We start from the raw sequence: 16,525 nt of genomic DNA, 5'->3' as shown, positions 1-16,525 counted from the left end.
CTGGAGCCTATCCCAGCTGTCTTTGGGCAGTAGGCGGGGGACACCAATTGGTTGCCAGCCAATCTCCGTGCATATAGTCCATACTATACTACAATTTGTAGTGTATGTAGTGATATGCTTACTGTTGCTAGTATTTTATGATGGTGCGCAGTCAGTGTATTTTATTCTTAAAGAAACATTGACCACATAGTCTTAAAATCCTCTTTTATGAATGAATGTCATGATTCATCCCTAGCACACGGGCATGTTGGAGAGTCATCAATCACCCAGCCCCAGGCCAAATTGGTAGATCTAGGCAGGGTGAGATGGGGAGTCGTGGTCGCACGCGTCCACGTCACAGTGCTGGGTTGGGGCTCGGTGAGGGGCTGAGCGGTCGACTACTCCACGCACTCAATGCAGTAGAAGGGACGGAAGAGGCGGTTACAAGGCATGGATATCCATGCACGGCCCTGTCTGTGTGCTCAGATGCGTTTTTAAATCCTGCGGACATTGCCTCAACTCTTCATGTTGACACGATGAAGCCGTTTCACATTCTCTTGTAAACCCAACAATAGAGGAGGCCTTTGACAGTTGTTGATGGTAAGAGAGCATTTATACCTGCTAACTATAAAGCGTAGCCAGCAAGCTAACCTGCTATGAGACCGCAGAAAGCACAACTAATGTGGTTGTAGGCTCGATCAATTATTACTGACATGGGCTGTTGTTTATGTATCCTAACACAATGCACAACTTGTTATTTACGAGCCCCTCGTCATACCTGCACATAAGGGTGGTGGCTACCTTTCTGATCGCTGGGGCGTTTTGCCATGCTAGCTCAGTGACGTAAGGAAACCTAGCATATGTTAGCTTACGTAAACATTGGCATTTCGTTGACAGTCGTCTTCCTCGGTCATATTGTCGTAATAAGTAGCGAGTTGACATTCCTCGCGTAATGACATCCATGTGTTGGTAGTAGCTACGTGTCCTGTGTCTATGCTGTCCGTGGTTTATGAAGCTGTTTGTCATAAACAATCCCCTGCCGAGTATAATACAACAAACAAGTCAGCAAGCATTTGTGAAAACCACTGTTTTTGGGTAGCACTAGCTGGAGGGTGGCGTCTTTAAATAACGTTGCACAGGAATTTACAACAATTGAACCAAATTTAGTGCTAGCAGCAGCATGGCCCCCTTGCTACTGTTAAGTTGACCCATTGGCTTGCTGAGGGCTAACCGCTTATATAAATACCGGCATACTCTATCACCCAAAACCTCTAAACTGCTGCAAAGCTGTGGGTTCATTTTATGTAACCTTATCAGTGTGTCATCACAAGGAGTCTCTCAAAGCCACTCAATTTACCTTCACAGTATTTTGAGTACGTATATTCCCAAAAGGTAAATATTAAGTCTATTGTATTGCTCTCTTTAGCACCCGTGTGTCCAGGCTTCATCTGAGCCTAAAATAATACCTTAAGAATTGAGAAGTAAAATGTAAAGAATGCAAGGCTGATCATATTTACAGTTGTTTGCTGTGGACTGAAGTGTGTATCATTTTCTGTACAAGGTTGTGCTGTTGTGAATTGTATTTATCTGTGCTACACTTAGGCTAGGTTCACACTGCAGGTCTAAATGCTCAATTCGTATTTTTGGGTGAAAAAAACAATTTTTTTTTTGTTTCCGCCTTCACATTAGGTACATTATAAATGCGACCTCGGTCTGTCTGTTGTGTGAGCATGTGCATCCCCAAAGTGACCCGCATGCGCAGAACAAGAGACGATGTCACTCATGACATAGTGTTTACGGAAGTCAATGTGGTCTAAGGCTAGCTTCTCACTGCAGGCAAATGCGCGACCCAGTTCAGATTTTTTTGCTTTTTTGTGACCTGCATCTGATTTTAATTTTTTTTTATGACAGTCTGAACTGCTCGATTCCGATTTTTTTTAATGCGACCTGGGCCACTTTCATATGTGGTTCTAGATCGGATACATATTGGGGTTTTTGCCATGTGACCGCAGTCTGTACTGCCAGGTCGCATATATCTGACATTGATGTCATCCGGAGCCCAAAATGCGCTCCGCGTGGGCGGAGGAAGACTGCTGGGAGCTGGGAAATCGAATCTGCAAAGTTGTTTTGAGTAACAGTATTGACTTTATGTTTGACTTTAATTTAATCCCGCTTGAAACATAAAGTGGACATTTATGGTGATAGTAGTAATTCACCCATAAAGATTGGTTCATTTTTTTCGCATGGTTATGACGTGACGTCATCGTTAGTAATGTCTCCATGCAAGGAGATAGAAAAGCCTCGCTCCCCATAATTACCCCCAAATACTGTATTTATTTCTACCTCCTACCGAATCGCACCACTGTAGAAATGCCCCAACACGCTGGACTGCATTTACTTCCGTAAACACGACATTGTGAGTGACGTCTCTTCTTCTGCACATGCGGGTCACGTTAGGGGCAGACGAGACAGACTGAAGGTCGCGTTTGTAATGTAATCCGCAGAGATGGGCACTTTACCCTATTTTGCCCGTCCGTCCGCGACCTGGCCACCCTTCCATCTTTGTCACTCTGACCTTATTCCAAAAAATAATTGTTCTCCGACCCCGTCTGCCCTCATCCTTTTAAAGCACTTCCGTCCTTACATTTTGTCAGTCCGCCCCCCAGCCACACACATACACAAAAAAAGCGTCCATGCACACCATAGGAGAGATGCTAATGGTATAGGTTTCTTGATTCATAAGCATTATTTAAAGCGCATCAGCTGCCTAATTTGCTATTCACATCCACTTACTGACTCGGAGTATCTTGTGAGTGGATTCAATAGTTTACAACTGTTTAACCAAGATAGCATTTAGCTGCCAACACATCCAAGTCGGTCACTGGATGGAGCCCGCCTAGGGACATCACGAGAATATTTAATATTGCTTTATAATTCGATACTATTGCGTTTTATTGCAAAACCTGTTTTAATGCAATAGGTTTTCAGTTTTATTGCGTTATTTCACAATAAAATAATTATTGCAAAATAACGCAAGGTTATTTTAGAAGGAAACGAAAAACTTCCACTTCCGGGTCGTGGCGGCACTGGCAGAGATTTTGCGCTCAAGTGATGTTCCAGATAAGGACATACTTCGCATCCAAAGGGATAGGTATTTAAATATTAACAGGTAGTAAACAAAACAAAATTGCTATCCACCCTTTTCCTATGCCCAATACATACCTTTTCCTGGATTACACACACAAGACAAGCAGGGCATGTTTCAATTGTCTGTGGCGTCCTGCTTGTGGGCTTGTCCATGGTGTTAGATGTGTTGACCCACTAGAGGGCAGACTATACCTGTGCAATGTTACAGGTTTGTTGCTGGGAACATGAAAAGTGTTGTGCACTGTGTAGGCAGGTAAAGGTGGCATCGCAGAAGAGAACAGTGGTCTTTTTTTTTTTTTTTAAAGGAACCCAACACAACACTTGACCCGGTTAGGGACGAACAGAGACACAGATGAAAAACCCACTTTCGCCCATGCTTCGTCCGTCCTTTTTAAAAGACTTCTTGTCCTTTGTCCGTCCGTTCGTAAAATGGAGATCCGTCCAGGACGGACGGACCGTTCTGTCCCTGGGATGGAATGCCCGTCTCTGGTAATGTGAATGCTTACGCACACACAAAAAAAACAGATTTTACCAAAACATTTGAACTGAGAATTTAGACATGGAGTGTGAACCTAGACTGTGTATGAAAATACTTAACCTCTTAACATTACATGTACATTTCACTTCATCTTGCATGTTCTTGTTGTAAGATGATCACAATATAGAGATGTGGTCAAGCAAATGTTAACACAATTGAAGTAATGTGGTTCTTCTCTTCTCTGGCTTGCAAACCAACTCGAGTAAACTCACTCTATTCATGTTGCATCAATAGCCGGGTTTACATGGAGACTTTTTTTGTCATACGTAAGAAATCATTCCGATTGAAGCTTTCTGGTCACCTGTTTACATGTGACATGATCTATTCCGATTGGCCATTTACTTGCTCCACCCTTTTGATCAGATCAGCCATATTACAGCCGTGTTATCATGTGATCTATCAAGATGGAGTTCATTCATCTCTTTAGCACAGTATTCGCGATTGTTTTAACACTTTTATTAGAGCAGCATCCTAATAAAGACAAGTTACCAGTACTTTGAAACAAGTTCTCCCGTCACAGACGAGCTCTGGTAAGACGCTCCCATCTTAAAGTGCATATACAGTACAATGACGTCACTACGCATTTATGTCAAGACAGAGCATGCACAGACCGGACACAGCATCAGCATGGCCTTTCCAATTGAACTGTTTACATGATGCACGTTCGGATTGACAAAAGGAATATACCCCCCCTGTGAATCAGAAATAAATTATATTCGGATTTGGCCTTTTTATTCTGATCGAGGTGTTTATATGGAGCATTTTCATTCCGACTGGTCATTCGGATCCTTTCTAATCGGAATACATGGCTCCATGCAAACCCGGCTACTTTGTAGGGTTGACATGATTTGTCTTGGTCTTTTTTTTTTTTTTTTTACACAAGGGTGTGTGGACTTTAGTGTGTCTTGGCGCACTACAATTCCCACTTGCATTCACTCTGTCAAAGTGGAAACTGAACTTGTGCTCCTTGTGCAGAAGTCAGGTGAATGAAGAACTACATAGTTCCCAAAGTTATGATATATTATAAATACTATCAATTGGTAGCTTGCTACAACTGGATTACAAGCAATTGAGTGCCTAAAGGTAGTCTGCTTTTGCACATGTCGTGCATCATACACACGCATGCAAAATTGAATTGAGTGCCTTCCCTCATGAAAACCATAATAGTGAATATGCTCGAGCCGTGCTAGTATAGTACGAGTCCATGCACTCCCCTCCAGGAGCATAAGAAAAGTGAAGCAAATGTCTTTATTGTTGCAATCACCTAACACATTTGGGTTTGACATAAAAATGTAAATATCAGAGCGGAGTGTAAATTTACGTCTTTTATTTGCATTGAAATAAAGAACAATCAAATATCTTTGATAATTAATTAAAAATTTAATTAAATTAAAAAAAACTCAGGCGTTGATATGTGTATATATGTGTTTTTTGACCACAGCATTTGACATATTAACACAACACACATACCTTATCTGTAGTGGCAGAGTAAAATTATGTCTTTTCTTTCCTTGCTTCCTGAACAATTTATCTTAATTTCCCTATTTTTAAAATTCTGTTAGGAACATTACAACAAGACTACATGCAGGAGTGTTTAATATTTAGCTTCAAAGAAGACCAAATTATTTACTCAGCAGTGACCTTTCAATAATGCAAGTTGCACACATAAATGCGGACACACACATTTTAAAATAAATGCGGGACCCCATTTTAGTAGTGTTGTCACTTGTCACGATACTAAAATTTCAAACTTGATATCGAGGAAGATACACAATACTCAATACCATTTTGATACCGTGGAGATAAAAAACTGAAATACTTTAAAAAGACGAAAATATTTTTATTAACACGAACAAGACTGGCTGGTTGGTTGGCCCTCCTACCGCCACCGCACTGGCCGTACTTAGCAGCAGTAAAACGTGGAACTGGAAGCAGGGTCCCTGTGAGGGCTTTCCTGCAGGGCTGCCACAAACGATTATTTTGCTAGTCGACTAATCACCAACAGTAGTCGCGATTAGTCAATTTATCGGATCATATGTCATATGTAAATCACGGCATAATTGCGCCAGCAAGCAGCTGCTCTTATACTGTATGACCATTGGTAGTTTACAGCTTCAATTCCTGCAGGTATGTACTGTATGTACAAATGAATAATAAAGACAATTAAGATGATAGTACGTTCAACTTGAATTAAACTTTGCAGCTTGTACCAGCTGAGTTGTTTATAATTGATGGAGCAATGGAAATCGAAGACTATATTGTGGTCTTCAATTTTTTTTTACTGTACACTATAAAACTATACACTATACTGAGTTCCACTAATACTCTGAAACCACCTATGAATACTAAAATAAATACTTGTAAACATATTCCACTTAAAAGAGATTAAAATGTGAGTGCATAGTATTTATTTCTTTTGTTCTATTGAAATTCTTTGTAATTCATGAGACAGAATACTTGTAAACATATTCCACTTAAAAGAGATTAAAATGTGAGTGCATAGTATTTATTTCTTTTGTTCTATTGAAATTCTTTGTAATTCATGAGACAGTATAGGATAGCCAATATTAAGCCTGGTGCTTCAGCCTATTCCTTTTTTTCGGTTAATTGATGTTTGAAATGATTTGTGTATTTTCTTTTCTTTATTATGTATACAACCGAAAATAAACTATTCATTCATTCATTCTAAATTAGGAAAATGCACTGTGGTAAAGAAAACTGAAGGAATTAAAAAAACTACACTTGAATTGATTTTAAATGTTGTTTTATCTTAATCCAAAATGTTTTTGTTTTGGTTCTCTAATATGCATAATTTGATCTACACATTCAAAAATTGGTATGCACCTGGAATGGAAAAAAAACAAGCTTATTATTAGGAAGAACATATTTTTTTAGCACTGTAAATTAATATGTTCTAACGGCCTAGGTAGGTTATGTTTTTATTGTTTGGTGTTGCCAAATAGGTCATTTTGTTACTTTGAGTGCTGAAATGTGCAACTTCATAAACGCAATAATCGGTGTGTGGTCGCGGGTGACAATGAGGCAGCACATGTGCTCTTGCTGTTTAATGCCAACCGCGGGTATACAAAAGCTGTTTTGGTTTTTAATAAACGTGAGTTCACAGATGAATGCCTCCATAATCCACAGGAGATGCTCCAATATGTCAACTGTTTAGCCATGACGCTGATTTCCAACAATACTTCTGTTTTACATCACGGATGACCCGGATTACCACTACTGCGCATGTGCGTTGCAGACAGAGACATACAGCCAGTGGGAGATGAGGCCTTTTTGAGAGACACAGAGAGGCAAATAATTAAATATATAAATTAGTCCTGTTAAACGATTACATTTTTAAAACGAATTAATCGCAAATGTTTCCATAATTAAATTTTACCTAATTGATCACGATTAATCATATTTTTCAACTACAGTTGTTGACATGGCTTGGAACCATATTTACTTGAGTAAAATTATATTGATTCAAAGACTGTTCTAATAGCTTTTTTTGATACCTGAATATGATTCTTTTCCTGTAAAATGCAACTGTTGATCGATACACCAAAGACGTACAACTAATATGGTATTTGAATTTGGCTTTGCAAAGTCTGCAAATTACTTTGGATTTCTCCAATGATTCATCGAGCAACTTTTTAAAGTAAAACTACATAAAACCCGTCTTTGTGACGGTGACTCTCCTCTAAGTTTGGCTGCAAACTGAGCAGAGGGAAGCTCCCACAGGAAGTAAATTAAAACTGAGTTAATTTGTTTTAATGCGCAATAAAATTTAAATTAATCTCCATAGTTAATGCTTTAATTTTGACAGCCCTAATATAAATAAACGACATGTCCACATTAAAATTAATTGACAACGATTCGTTGTCGTCGTTGTGATTAGTTGACTAATCTTGGCAGCCCTACTCTCACCAATGCCGTAGGGTGTCTGCCGGGTAGGCTGCGCTGCTTGCAGAGGGCGCACGGTGAGCGCTGCGGGCTCGCGCACAGTAGTATTGATACCATGACATATTAGTATCTTATTTGGCTTTAAGTGTCAATAATTTTCAAAGTATCTATACTTTTGACAACACTACATTTTGGTGGTAATGGTCATATTCATGCAAAGACATTTTCAAGGACCAAAATAAAAACAATTGATTAGAAATATCACTTTCCATAGCTGAAGTTCAATGAGCCATGGCCGTTTGCATTCCAACTTGTATTAATTACTATTATCACGGTTACGACACAATGCAGTTACATAGCATTTAATAAGCACCCATCCATATTCTGAACCACTTTTCCTCTCTGAGGACGCAATAAAGTTGTCGTGAGTTGTAGTCTCCACTTTATTGGACATCATAATCTGGCAATGAAACTTCACTTTGTGTTGTGGTTACTTTTAAGTACAGTTGCACTGAAGCGTGCATGGGGAATCTGAGTGTGTAGCCAGGTTTCGGTGATTAATAAAATGCAACAATCCCGAACTAGTGTTTGTTCCTTCCAGATCAGCGGTTATGTGTCTTATGGATCTGGCGTCGGAGGTAGAACGGCTTGGCAAGGGACTTTGAGAGGTTAACATTTACCTTTGCCTAGTCTTGCGCTGCTTTTGTTTACGTTGCCTTCGCCTACTACGCCGCCTGCCAGACCCGACAGCAATCGATTAAGTCCACACGATTGTAGTATCCAGCAGCGAAGGTAAATGTCCAGTTATAAAGGAAAATTCACGGTTCGTTCGTTCAAAGGCTCCAGCCGCTGCCTGAAGCCGCTCCCCCAGAGGCGGGGCCACGACCGTCGGGCCGAGTGACAGCCGAATCAGCCTCGGCTGTGGCTCGCATGAAAGTTAATAAAACCTAGCCAGCGTGCCCTCGTGAATTTTTTTTACTCCAAGCTTGAATATTTATAATACATATAGTTTTTAATGTCGAGGAGACTTTGGCTGGTTGTACATGTCCAACCTATAATTCTTTTCAGTTGCCACAGTGAAATTTGGACGCCTGCGCACCCAAGTTGGGCGCACCACAGAGCCCTGGTGTAGCCTGATAGGGGAGCAAGAAAAACATGGCGGCCCACTATAGATTTAGAAAGCACTGGGGGAAACGCTGCATTTAGACCTGATACACAACTTGAAAGCATTATTATATGAAAGCATTATTTGTCATGAAACAAAAACAGTTTCGGTAAGCAAAAGTATTGGAACAAATATACTTAGTGTTGAGGACTTAATATTTTGTTGTATATCCACCGCTTGCATCAAGCTGCTGACCCTTTGTTGACATTACCGAACTTTTGCATTCTTCCTTTGTGATGTTTTTTAAATGAATAAATTAATTAATTAATTTTACCATAGCCTCCTTCAATTCTTGTTCATTTTGGGGGCTTCCTCTCCTCAGTCTGTTGTTGAACAAAAAAAATGCATGCGTTTGTCTATGAGGTCAAAGTATGAAGATTGACTTCCTTACTCAAAAGCCTTCCATTACTTTGTCCCCGATGAACCACTTTCTTATTTTGACAGTGTGTATTAGGTAATTGCGTTGTTACATGATTAAGGCTCTCCCAATCAGTTTGCATGTGCATTTCTGTCATCTAAGTGACCTGCTGTAAGAGCTTCAGGTTGACTTCCAAGATCATTTTGCTGCACCATCGTGTTGTTAATCAGTGAAGATTAGTGAGCCCATCCCAGAAGAAGCCATGCAAGCCCGAGCCATGACATTACATCCACAGATGATTTATGAGCTTGTATGTGTGGGTTGGTGAATGGTTTATATCTTCTGCAAACAGTAGTGTGTGATACCTTCGATCCTGACCTCTGGAGTTGTTGTTGCTGATGTCACTAACTGCGGTTTTACGGTCTTGTGTATCGGTGTTTGTGAAACATTTTTTGTTATAAATACATAAATGTAGATTCTAAACTGTTGTGGGAACAATTTCCACTGAAGTCCCCTGTCACGGTCACACTTTGCCTTAAGTCCGTTGTATGTTATAGTGATAGGCTGATTTACACTCAACACTAACCTATTGCATTATGTGTTATTCATATTTCCAGGACTGATGGCTCCAGAGTGACATGCCATGGCGTTAATGATCCCGCCAGTAAAACTCAAATGGTTGGAGCACCTAAACAGCTCTTGGATCACAGAGGACAGCGAGTCGATAGCCACCCGAGAGGGTGTTTCTGTCCTGTACTCGAAGCTCTTGGCCAACAAAGAGGTCGTGCTGCTACCCCAGCAGGTGCTATGTCTAAAGGGTCCCCAATTGCCAGACTTTGAGCGCGAGTCCCTCTCCAGTGATGAACAGGAGCACTACTTGGATGCTCTCCTGGGCAGCCAATTGGCTTTGGCCAAGATGGTCTGCTCAGACTCTCCCTTTGCTGCTGCCCTGCGCAAACGTGTTTTGGTTCTTCAACGTATATTCTATGCACTTTCCAACAAGTATCATGACAAGGGAAAGGTCAAGCAGCAGCAGCACTCTCCAGAGAACAACTCAGGCTCCAGTGATCTGCACTGTGTCAGTGAGCGGCCCCGCTCGAGCACCGATGCACTCATTGAGATGGGTGTTCGCACAGGCCTCAGCCTTCTGTTTGCGCTGCTGCGACAGAGCTGGATGATGCCCCCTCCACCAAGCCCGTGCGGGGGATCTGGCGGCAACTTAAACCTGTGTAATGATGTCATTCGCACGGCCATTGATGTAGTTAGTTCCCTGCCGCCCCTTTCTCTGGCCAATGAGAGTAAGATCCCGCCAATGGGCCTGGACTGTCTGGCCCAGGTCACAACTTTTCTGAAGGGAGTTACGATGCCAAACTCTGGGGCAGATATTTTAGGTCGAAGGCTAGCCTCGGAGTTACTGCTAGGACTCGCCTCCCAAAGGGGTTCCCTTCGCTACTTGCTCGAATGGATTGAGATGGCACTGGCAGCGTCAGCTGTGGTTAGTACTATGGAACAGAGTAAGGTGCTACAAAGCCAAGAGGGTCTCATTGGCTACGATTGTTTCATGAACATCCTAATGCAGATGAGACGTTCATTGGTAAGTAAATCAACAGGTAAAGCAAATGTTTTGTCACTTTAGTGTGTTGTAAATTCTCTACTGTTGAACAATAATTTGGGAAGTTTGCAATAAAAAATAAAATAGTTGTTGGCATAAAATCATTAGGACTTGACAGTAGTACTTGATAAATGTGACCTGTGAAAAAAAATCTGCTGTTTCTGTTGCATCTTGTGCCTGGCATTTGTAAGGCAGGAAATCACTGCCCCCAATGAAAAACAACCAATCAGAGACAGAAATTGATGGCAGTCATTTGTTGCACACTGCAGTCATAACCTCTAATGCCTCACAAAAATAACACTTTAAACCAATAACCTATTGTGATGAAACACAAATGATAATTAGTCTGATTTCAGGAAGTACTGCGGAAGTCAGAACAATTACTCTTGAGAGGCTGAAATCAGGATTTGGACAATTTAAGTAGTTTGTGGATTAATCTGATAATTGATTAGTTGTCAATCCATCAATTCATTTGGACATCTCTAACCTTATAATTCAAGCCTTCTGTCTCTGATTTGTTTACTTCACACGGGTGCAGTGGTTTGTCAAATTTGAGGCACACGATCAAGCCAGAGACTGTCAAGAGATAATGACTGTTTTAACAAATATGAAAACTTTATTTATTTGAAAACTTCCCCCTTTAAGGTACGGCATTTGGCGACCACCATGTGTTGCCTCATTTCCTCATATGAGAACTGGGCAATATAGCCTTGTGTTTGTTAGCATGCTAAGATTCATACAATCAAAACCTGTGATCTGTGAATTTGATCTTTTCAGGGCTCTTCAGCAGATCGTAGTCAATGGAGGGAACCCACAAGGAACCCTGATGGGCTTTGTTCATTGTATGAGGCAGCACTCTGTCTTTTTGAAGAAGTAAGACGTGGTTCATCTAGTTCATCTGACCATCACTGTGTGTGTGTGTGTGGGTGCGTGTGTGTATGTGTATGTATGAATGTATTAGGGCTGGGAAAAAATATCGTATTGCAATGTATCGTGATACATTTTATGCCGATACCAAGTATCGATACGTTGATGAAGTACCAATACTTTTGATACCTTATGTTTTGCATGTCCTATAACAGGGGTGTCCAAACTCGGTCCTCAAGGGACGGTGTCCTGCCTGTTTTCCATCTATCCCTGCTGCAACTCACCTGATTCAAGAGATCATGATCGTTATCAAGATTCTTCAGAGATTGCTGATTTAAATCAGGTGTGATGCAGCAAGGAGAGCTGGAAAACTGGCAGGAAAGCGGCCCTTGAAGACCGGAGCTGGACACCCCTGTCCTATAACATACTTTTGGAACATTTGAAGGTCCTTAAAGTTGAGCTTTGTGAATGGAGTTTTATTTATATATATGATATTTGTGTATATATACACATACAGTATATGTATGTATGTATGTATGTATGTATGTATGTAGCGCACTCTACTCACAATTTATGAATGCAGCCTGTAAACAGCAGCTTGGTACTTATTCTTCATTTTGCATGTTAGTTAAAAGTTACATTTATTAAGTGTAACAAGCATTTAGAAGGGTGGTGGGAACCGTTGTTGGATGGTTCGTAAGGGCTTAATAAAGGCCTAAATCACACACACACCAAAATTCAACTTCTACTTGGCGGTAATTCACTTTTTACAGGGGGTTGGGAATGTATCACCCATAGAAAGTGATGGAACAATGCATATATGTATGTATACTGTTTGCATGAATCCATCTTGCTTCTTGCAGAATTTAGCAAAATCAGTATGCAATTTACTCTGAAAATCTATATGTAGGACATTCACCTAATTATAAGTTTGTCTTCCAGGTATGTCGAATGGCTTCCGACTACTCTCGCACCTGTGTTAGTCCAGACAGCATCCAGACAGGTGAAGCTCCTGTAGTATCTGAAACCTGTGAGGTTTATGTGTGGGGCAGTAACAGCAGCCACCAATTAGTGGAGGGTACACAGGAGAAAATCCTGCAACCCAAGTTGGCCCCCAGCTTCGCTGACGCACAGACGGTAAGACAACATATCTGCTCTGGTGCACTTTGTACAGTGGTACCTAGACTTCTGCACTCAATTCTGGTGCTGAGTTCAATACAGTCCATGGCCACGTGTAGCTCTCCTGTAGTTCTCCCGCCCGCATTGCAGCTCTGGTGGTCGCGAGGGCTGTTTGTCTGTCTTTAGCAGGGTTAAGTTCCAAAACTTGCTTCGCTATAATGCCGCACTCTGTTGCACGCAGTGACTGATGGCCGTGCTGTGGTCATAGGAATGATACTCTGTCCACCTGTACTGTGAAGCTAAGAGTTTATTTCTCGAGAATAAACAATTTCATATAAACAAGACAAGCGCCCTGCCCCGCTAGCAAGAGCTCAACGAATGCCACCACTTAAGGGCTTTCCAACAGCAGAATCACTTGCACTTTTAACTTTTTAAGAACCGCACATAGGACAAATTTACAACTTAAAACAAACATAACTAAAATACGTGACACTTGGAATGTGACATTTAGGCTGTGTGAGGGAAAACATAACTTAGAATTCCCTGTGGATGTCAAGATTTTATGAACAGAAACATAGTGGTTCCACTTCCACCTTAATTGCTCCACTTTTTTCCTGACCAAGCGATAACTTAGAATTTGGGGCACTCAACTCAAGGTACCACTGATACTTATATGCATGTTGATGTGTGGTTCTGTCATGTATTCAATGAATATAAACTCAGTGATAGGTGATATGGGTCACTTTAAGACGCATTAAAAAAAAAAAAAAAAAAAAGGATATAGGCACAAAATCAGAATCGGGCACTTAAATCAATTCCACCCTTTCTAGCCTTAAAAAAAACATTTTCCTGGGATCAAGTAAAAAGTTTGTCAATGCACAAAACAGGCAGAACCCATTTTTTTTTATTCTCCAGTTCCCACCCTTCATGTTATTATTTTTTGGAGATGAGGGAAACAGCGCCGATTACCTACAGTTTGAAACGGGTTCTTCTGTAGTCATGATAAATACATTGTCATGCTCAATTAATTAACAAAATTTCCCTTACTTTAACAGATTGAAGCAGGCCAGTACTGCACTTTCGTAATCGCTTCTGATGGCTCAGTGCGGGCTTGTGGGAAGGGAAGCTATGGCCGCCTAGGCCTCGGGGACTCCAATAACCAGTCCACACTGAAAAAGCTGACCTTTGAACCCCACCGTGCCATCAAGAAGGTGTCTTCGTCTAAGGGCTCGGATGGCCACACACTGGCCTTCACTACAGAAGGTGAAGTGTTCAGCTGGGGTGATGGTGATTATGGCAAGCTGGGTCACGGGAACAGCTCTACACAGAAATACCCTAAACTTATCCAAGGGCCGCTACAAGGAAAGGTAGGACTTCAGCCAGTTTACTTCAATTTCAGTGACATATTTAATCAGATTAGATGTTGGAATTCGCATCCTGCCTTCCTCCTTTGGTCGGTTCCTGGATTCTTGTACTGATGCAAATGTGATTACATAATATAGTAGATGCTACATAAAACTTCAGATTACATGATGCTTTTAGCTGCGTTTGTAAATGTTGATCATTTGTGATTTTTCTGACTTTTTCACACAAATGCAGTATTCTTTGAAAAATGTACAATTGATCTGAATGCACACTTTTAAGAATCAGTCTTATGGAAAGAACATTTGATTGTTACAGTCAATATCAATCAAAAGCATTACTTTCACACTATAGCAAGCAAACAATATCACTGAGAAGTCATTATCATAGCATATAGTCATGGTTTTATGAAATAAAATGCACATATGGACAATCCAAATAACCGGCATTTCTGGTGATAACCACAATGCAACGCGCCTTAGTCAATGAAAAAAAAACCCACTGTATTGCATTGCTTTTGCCTGTGACAGTATATGAAGCTCGCAGAAAAATCATGCCTAGAAATTGTTGTGCGGTTGGATCGTTATCCAACCATAACATGGTGGAAACTAAATTATTATTCCATATTACTGTCGCAGGGATTCAAGCGACATGTTTAGAGCAACTCGAATGTCTTCATGTGTCTCTCTTCATGTCTCACAAGCTACCACATAGGCACTTCTTGTTAGGCTTTTCACAATAAAACGTGATGCACTTAAAACAGGTTACGCCACAATTACTGTGTGAACCGTGAATGTCGGAGAAAGTGGGTAAAAGGCTTGAAGAGAGTGAAACTGGACTGTTCGGAATGGAAGCTAACCAAGACCGCGCTGCTTTGTGCTGAGCACTTCTTAAAGGGGAAATTTACCCAAACAGCTTTTTTTCAAGAATATCCCCAGCAGGTTGAAAGACCGTATTGTGATTAATATTGCGTTTGTGAGTTAAGCAGCAAAATCCGCCCCTTTTTAGCCATGTCACGGGGCGGCCATTTTGTCACTTCTGTCGACTGAAAATGGTAATGACCAAACACGGCTCAGCTTCAGAAAACAGGTCAGCCGTGATTGGTCGTTATCTGAGCCCTGAGCAGTTGTGATGTCATTTTCAGTCGACAGAAGTGATAAGACTCGTTCAGTAGTGTGATAAATGTCTCACTTTTGCCTCTGCAGGCAGATTGTTATAGTAGTCAAATGACATTTCATCACATTTTGAAATCAAAATAATTCTCACAAATCAAATGACAAGAAGCCAAAGTTCAATGCTTTTCAATGAGCGGAGAGTTTGTTTTCACCGACTTAACCGCCATCTTGACTTGTTGTGATGTCATTTCAACGTAAGCTTGTAATTGTCCATACATACCAATCTTACACACACTCATAGTGCAAACATGAATGAGCCTAAGTTTAAAAAAAAAAAAAGGTTCAGTTGTGTAGAATTAAGATTTTTTTTGTGTGTCTTTGTGTTTTTACGATGATTTGAATGAATTAGCCATTGATCGCAGTATGCAACTGGCGTCGGCCATTGGTGATAATTGATCAGCTGTAGCCTATTAGCTGGTGAATAAGTGCATGAGATTGAAGTAGACTATAAGTAAAGAAAATGTCATAATCTACTTTGTAATAAATTAAACTCAGCCAAATGTTGCTTTGGACTTGACTTGCTTCTGCTTGATCACGAATGTGACGGGTATTTGTATGAATTTTATTTCATGAAACACTGACTGGATGGTATGATAAAGAATCATGCATGCATTATTCATTGCCACTCCTCACTAAGGAGCTGTGTCACACTGGTCACCCAACTGAAACATTTCTGGCTACGCCCCTGAATTGCCCCTATGACATAAAACAAAGAAAATGAAATCAACTTGTGTAATGACCAGCATTGATAAAGATACTATATGTGAAACTTTTTGTTTTTTATATCAGGTGGTGGTATGTGTATCTGCTGGCTACCGACACAGTGCTGCAGTCAGTGAGGATGGAGAGCTGTATACATGGGGGGAAGGTGATTTTGGAAGACTGGGTAAGTCATTTATCTCAAACACACATTACGATAAGTTGGTCAATTCTGAGCCCAATTATCTGTTCCAGCAACTGCTGTGCTAGTCATCCCAAATAGACCACACACGATAACAATGGCAGTAACACGCAACATGATGATCATAATTATTTTTTTAATTATAATGTGCTTGGGTATTGTCAGGCTTTAAATGTATCTACTTGTAATGATGCGGTCACCTTTTATTTTTCATTTTAAGGTTTAGATTTTAACAGCTTTGCATAACTTTCCTCTTAATGTTTGACAATTTGCTTTGAATAGGTTTTATTAGTGTTTCAAAAGCATTTAAAAAGTTGAAGCAGAAGTGGAGGTCTGCATTTTCTTTTTGTATTTATTTTACATTCATTACAACTCAAAACTAATGCCGCAATTGCAACG

General features: G+C 40.6%; 1 protein-coding gene across 10 annotated transcripts in view; it reads left to right on the top strand.

Annotated features, from left to right (window-relative positions):
* The first annotated feature begins 336 nt into the window (after positions 1-336).
* Positions 337-16,525, top strand: part of herc1 (HECT and RLD domain containing E3 ubiquitin protein ligase family member 1) — a 99,245-nt gene continuing 83,056 nt past the window's right edge. For all 10 annotated transcript variants that reach the window (XM_086024811.1, XM_086024814.1, XM_086024813.1 and 7 more), the window contains exons 1-6: positions 337-579; positions 9,708-10,684; positions 11,480-11,575; positions 12,512-12,706; positions 13,744-14,055; positions 16,015-16,111. In XM_086024811.1, the coding sequence (XP_085880937.1) occupies positions 9,734-10,684; positions 11,480-11,575; positions 12,512-12,706; positions 13,744-14,055; positions 16,015-16,111 (1,651 nt within the window). In that variant the 5' untranslated portion in view covers positions 337-579; positions 9,708-9,733. The remainder of the gene's footprint in view (positions 580-9,707; positions 10,685-11,479; positions 11,576-12,511; positions 12,707-13,743; positions 14,056-16,014; positions 16,112-16,525) is intronic.

Source organism: Filicampus tigris, chromosome 3 (genome assembly GCF_054856515.1).
Source record: "Filicampus tigris isolate MCC_2025a chromosome 3, RoL_Ftig_1.0, whole genome shotgun sequence".
Taxonomy (NCBI): domain Eukaryota; kingdom Metazoa; phylum Chordata; class Actinopteri; order Syngnathiformes; family Syngnathidae; genus Filicampus; species Filicampus tigris.
Note: the sequence above shows the minus strand (reverse complement) of the source record. Positions and strands in the feature narration are given on the sequence as shown.